This window comes from Sinocyclocheilus rhinocerous, unplaced genomic scaffold (assembly GCF_001515625.1).
Source record: "Sinocyclocheilus rhinocerous isolate Xijiao unplaced genomic scaffold, SAMN03320098_v1.1 scaffold2415, whole genome shotgun sequence".
NCBI classification, from domain to species: Eukaryota; Metazoa; Chordata; class Actinopteri; order Cypriniformes; family Cyprinidae; genus Sinocyclocheilus; species Sinocyclocheilus rhinocerous.
In genome coordinates this window covers 513,683-519,742 of record NW_015666566.1, presented here as the reverse complement: position 1 = coordinate 519,742, position 6,060 = coordinate 513,683, and the positions used below count along the sequence as shown (strand labels likewise).

The following is a 6,060-nucleotide window of genomic DNA, read 5'->3' as shown; positions in this document are numbered from 1 at the left end:
CTGCAAGCTAGCCATTTATATGAAAACCAGTCTCCCGCCACAGAATTAAAAAAAAATTTAAATAAAAACTTCTCAAGTTCTATGAAAACCAGTCTCCCGCCACAGAATTAAAAAAAAATTTAAATAAAAACTTCTCAAGTTCTTGGAATTCATAGAAAAAAAATTCTCAGAATTCTGAGATATAAACACAGAATTCTGACTTTCCCGTAATTCTGAGCAATTCAAACTTTTTTCTCTGAATTCTACGAGTTTTTTAGTTTCAAACAGAATAAAAAGATAGTTGCAACTTCCACAAAATTCAGATTTTTTCTTTCCGTTGCGATTCCCTTTGTTTTTCTTCTCTGAATCGCTGAGAAAAAGTTCATTAAAAAGTTGCAATTAACTTTTTATTTTTAATTCTGATGAAAATGAGCTTTCGTCATTTTGTGAGCGAGACACATAGTATTAAAAAAGCACAGCTGAAACAGACAAAGCAGGAATGGTTCATCCAACCCTTTAAGTATGTTCCTTCACTTTTTCTGAGAACCGACGCCGATAGATTTCGCCATGTAGCACCAAACTGTATCAATTCCACACAAAACACGCTATTCTGCAATGCAATCTTCCCCACTACGTTATTAGTCTAACTTAATTACTTCCGCACGGTGTTTCCGAGAGCTGCAAGATGAGAACAAACTTCTTCCTACTGGCAGAATCGCTTCAAAATGTAAGAATGCTTTCTTAAAAAGCATAATCACACAAGTAATACACCGTTTCATTAACAATCTGTATAATAGTCGTGTCCAGATCAGTAATAAAGTAAATCAGTAAATACACTGAACGAGAGGGAGGAAAAGGTGCTACTTTAGAAGAGGAAGACCATTTAAAAAGAAACATCTAGCTGGTATTTTCATTGAACCATTAACCTCTGCTGGTGAATTTAGTCATGACATTCCCTCCATGTCTATACAAAAGTAGTATAAAAACAATTAGTTTGGGACTAATTAACAAAAATGGTTTGTATGGATGTCTGATGTCGTCATTGGATCAGTTAAATTTAGCAGGGGACGTTCATTTTCAGTCAGCCGCTTTGGGGTTGGAGTAAATATACACATATAAAAAAAGCTTTATATACACACAGAATCAGCTTATCATACATATGGATCTGACACAGAGCCACACTTTCTTTTTTTCTCTCCTTTCAAAAGGGTACATGAAAAAAGAAAGCTCTTTTAAGTACACTACTCTCATTGTACGGGTGTGTTTGGAGGTCAAAGGTTGGCAATGGGAACGTCAAAGAGGTCACAAAGGCCCTCCGTCTCATCCAGGTTATAGATGTAGTCATGGTCACCCGGAGGAGGGGATAGACGGAGGAGCGGAGAGAAAACTATGAAAGAGAAAGAGAGAAGAAGAGTGATACCGTGGCCATGTTTGTGTAACCATATGAAACCGTCGCTCGTTTGAGCATTTAGCATCTAAAATGGATCAAATTTCAGTTGATGGTCAAATTTTAATTACTTTTATTGATTTTATAAACATCATATAATACATAAACAGTGGATTTGTTATATACATAAAACACAAACATATATACATCCACACTTCCATTTCATGTTTAGTAATAGACTATATACAGGTGGCCTGACTCATGATCGCCTTTACCTTCTGATGACATCAGCTCCTCGAGCAAATCTGTACTCATAATTTCTGTATGGAGAAAGAAGGAAATATGACAAATATGAAAACAATTTTTCTGTGTGCTATATAAAATCACAGATTCTCTGGTTGAGTTAAGCACATCAGCGATAGATAAGCATCAGGAAGGAGCAGCAAATGTTAAACATGTTTGACCTCACCTTTAGGGTCAAACATTTCTGAAAGTTCTTTGGGGAGATCCAGCACTGAGAAAACAAAGAGAAAGGAATGTTAATTTATCACTTTTATGGTATTGTCCCAAGCCAGACTCGACACCCAACATTTCTTTAAATAAAGATTAATGACAGAATCATGCTCATTTTCAAAATCATAGGCACTTACGATCTGAAGGGTCTGTTTTGATTGGTTCAAAAAGGGTTGAGGAATCAGGAAGTGAAGAGCTGCTGTCCAATGACGCAGAAGACTGAAGCTGCTGCGTGTCTGTTGATGTCGGATTGGCTGTTGTATCTGAAGTGGAGGTGCTTGAAATGTCTAATAATAACAACAACCACCGTAATACAGTGAGAAATTATACATTTCATTTTATATAATTCTATAGTTACATAATGATAATAATACATATTATGTAATTACATGAACAATATACACTACTGGTCAAAAGTTTAGAAGAATTAGGATTTTTTAAAATGTTTTTGAAAGAAGTCCCTTATGTATTTATATGTATTATGCATTTATTTATTTTTTTAAATAGTCAAAACCGTAATATTGTAAAATATTACAATATTGTCATTTGTAATTTGAATATATTTTCAAATGTGATTTATTCCTGTGATGGTAAAACTGAATTATGCCAGTTCTTAGTGTCCCTTGATCCTTCAGAAATCATTCTAATATGCCGATTTGCAGCTCAGTTATCATCAGTTAATAATGGTGCTTAATTATTGGTAATGGTTCTTATTATCATTAATGTTGGAAAAAGTTTTTTCTTTCAGGACTTTCTGATCAGTAAACATTCATAAGAACAGCATTTATTTGAAATAAAAATCTTATGTAACAAACATCTTTGATCAATTTAATGTGTGCGTATTTAAAAAAAAAAAAAAAATTTATGTTACATAACTTTTGTGTATCACCATTTCCACAAAAACATTAAGCCGCACAACTGTTTTCAACATTGATAAATGTTTCTTGAGCAGTAAATCAGCAGCATATTAGAATGATTTCTGAAGATCATGTGACACTGAAGACTGAAGTAATGATGCAAAAAATGCAGCTTCGCGTCAAAGGAATAAATTACATTTTGAAATATTATTCAAACAGAAAACAATTATTTTTATCTGTAACGTTTTACAAAATTACAGTTTGTACAATATTTTTGATTAAATAAATGCAGCCTTGGTGAACATAAGAGACCTTAAAATATATAATTGGTAATATTATATATAATGATAACAATATATAATCCTTCATTACATAACCAACTTTGCCATGGTGTAAATCATAGTACAATAAGACAACAAACAGAGCATTTTCAGACACAATAATTCATTCAAATATGGGCAGCATCCAACCTGTAGCTGCCCCAGCAGCAGAGGCAGTGGTTGTGTTGGGAGGGACGGCGGCGGCAGTGGTGGTGCTGGGACTCTGGCAGGTGGAGGTGGGCGTACTGTTGGCTGCCGGTTTGGTGGGTGCAACAGCAGCAGAGGTAGTTGAAGCTGGGGTGGACAGGCTCTGAAGCATGTCGTCAGGCGGAGGCACGGGCAGCACCACTGGAGAAGAACTAGAGGGGTCCTTATTCACCAGCAGGACCTCGATGGGGCCTGCAGAACTCTTCAGGTGAATCTGGTACTTCTTTTGTCCATTAACATGCTAAAAAAAATTACAATAATAAAGTGTACTTATTTTTTATATAAATATATAAGCTTTCCACGTGACTTGTTAATGTACATACAAGCAGGACTTACAGATTCAGGCACAGGAACCTCCAGCTGTGTTCCTGAAGGAGCTCTGATTGCTAAAAGAGTGTCACCTAGTGGCAGACAAGCATATATACAGTTAACGTTAATTAGGAAACATCAAAACAAGTAGTCATTTGCAGCTTTATGACTGGTGATTTTTGTTAATGCAGTAACACTGGTGTTTTGTTGGGTGTCTGATGGGAAAAACCAACCTTTGAAGCAATTGCAGAGGTCTTGATGCGTTACATACGCCAGAGTGTGTCAAGTTAAGGACATACAGCAAACATAAGCTTTCAAATACAAACTTCACTTCGAGGATCAATTTCAAGTATCATAAGAGCACCTTGAGCTAAAACAACCTAGACTTTAAAAAGGGTAAGTTCACGTCCAGGATAAACATTTCCTAATAATTTACTCACCCCCATGTCATCCAAAGATGTTCATGTCTTTCTTTCTTCAGTTGCAAAGAAAGTAATTTTTTTGAGGAAAACATTCCAGGATTTTTCTCCATATAGTTGACTTCAAAGGTGGCCACTATATGGTCAAAACTCACGGAATGTTTTCCTCAAAAAAACTAATTTCTTTGCGACTGAAGAAAGAAAGACATGAACATCTTGGATGACATGGGGGTGAGTAAATTATCAGGAAATTTTTATTCTGGAAGTGAACTTATCCTTTAAGCGCTGTACCTTGGTCACAACACTCGTAAAATGAATCCTAAAGATTAGGGATGTAACGATTAACCGCGAGCCGGTTGAAAATCGATTCAAATATGTGACGATTCAAATCGGTTGAGATGCTAAACAAATCGCGATTCAGTTAGGGGTAGGAGTTTATATGAATGTATGTCTGAGGGGAACTTACGGTCTTTCGATGGTATTTTTTCTTTTCCTCTTGCCTCTGTATAATGCATATCAGGGCTCCAGACTCATTCTTACCACTGGTCGCTCTTTTGCGATACAATGACAAACTAGCTTACAAAACGTTTATTAACAAAAACGAATAAGATGAGGCATGGCACACACCACATGCTGTATTATATACCGACTAATAAATTACAGAACGTTTAGCAAACACTGAGGAATCAAATAAATAAATATAAGAGAGCCTCCATAGCGTAATATGAGGTAAACAGCAAAGATACGTTTTTCAAAAATGAAAACAAAAAAATGGAAAGAGCACAGACAAAGCCTTATTTTGTTTATATGAAGAGATTTATTTTATTTGTGTTATTTATTTGATTTGGGGCTTGTTTTAAATTTTCAATTTAGTTTTGTTATTTACATTTAATTCAAATTTTTTTATTTAGCAAACGCTAAACAAATGAGGACAATAGAAGCAATCAAAACCAACAAAAGAGCAATAATATTCAAGTGCTATATTAGTATATTATTATAGTGTTATATTTCAATTTCACAAAGAAATGTACAGTATTTTGTCTAAGCAATAATAAAAGGACACATTTAATTTATAATGTCTTAAATCTCATTTTGTAAAAAAAAAAAAAATCGTGAATCGAATCGAATCGTGAGTTGAGTGAATCGTTACATCCCTACTAAAGATGTAGCTAGAAGGATATGGGCTATTTAGAGAGTCGTCTGTCACGTTCTTGATGCTCTGCTGAACCCAAACTCTCTGCTGGTCCAGTTCATGTTCCCTCTTGTCAAGATCCTCCAATTCCAACTTGAGGTCTATCAGCTTGTCTGCAATTTCACGCGTGTTACAACCCGGACCAACACCCCTACAAATGAACAAAAATAGAAACAGACATTTAGATCAAGTGAATTAGTTGACATTCAAAGAGATACCTCTCTAAAATAAAAATAGCTACAGCTTAATAAAGACACTCATTTTAAACAGATGTCTCAGAAGAGCAATTAACTGCATTTTCATGTTTGGGTTGGGTTATTTCTTAAAATAAACCTGGTTTCAGTTGCTCATTGGCACTCATTGTGTATTATTTCTAATTGTAATAAATAAATACAATAGTATACAGTACACAACAGTACAAAGGTTTGGCGTCGGTAAGATTTTTTTTTAAAAGTGTTAATCAAGGCTGCATTTATTAGTTCAAAAATACAGTAAAATACTAATATTACGAAATAGTATTACAATTTAAAATCATTGTTTTCTATTCAAACATTTTAAAATGTAATTTATTCCTGTGAAGAAAAGATGAATTTTCAGCATCATTACTCCAGTCTTCAGTGTCAGATCCTTCAGTAATCATTCTAATGTGCTGCTTTGCTGCATTTCTTATAATCATCAATGTTGAAAACAGTTGTGCTGCTTCATATTTTTGTAGAAACTGATAACTTTTTTCAGGACTCTTCTTTTGACAGAGTTCAAAAGCACAGCATTCATTTGATATAGAAATCTTTTGCAACATTATAAATGCCTTTACTGTCACTTTAATATGCCTTTGCTGAATAAAAGCATCTCATATATATATATATATATATATATA

At 34.5% G+C, this 6,060-nt stretch overlaps 1 protein-coding gene across 1 annotated transcript in view; it reads right to left on the bottom strand.

Moving 5' to 3' along the window:
* Positions 1–368: 368 nt before the first annotated feature.
* Positions 369–6,060, bottom strand: part of LOC107732820 (transcription factor E2F4-like) — an 8,076-nt gene continuing 2,384 nt past the window's right edge. The window contains exons 3-10 of the mRNA XM_016544238.1: positions 5,173–5,334; positions 3,806–3,849; positions 3,600–3,664; positions 3,207–3,504; positions 2,017–2,166; positions 1,836–1,880; positions 1,642–1,686; positions 369–1,366 (exon numbers count right to left, since the gene is read on the bottom strand). Of these exons, the coding sequence (XP_016399724.1) occupies positions 1,251–1,366; positions 1,642–1,686; positions 1,836–1,880; positions 2,017–2,166; positions 3,207–3,504; positions 3,600–3,664; positions 3,806–3,849; positions 5,173–5,334 (925 nt within the window). The 3' untranslated portion in view covers positions 369–1,250. The remainder of the gene's footprint in view (positions 1,367–1,641; positions 1,687–1,835; positions 1,881–2,016; positions 2,167–3,206; positions 3,505–3,599; positions 3,665–3,805; positions 3,850–5,172; positions 5,335–6,060) is intronic.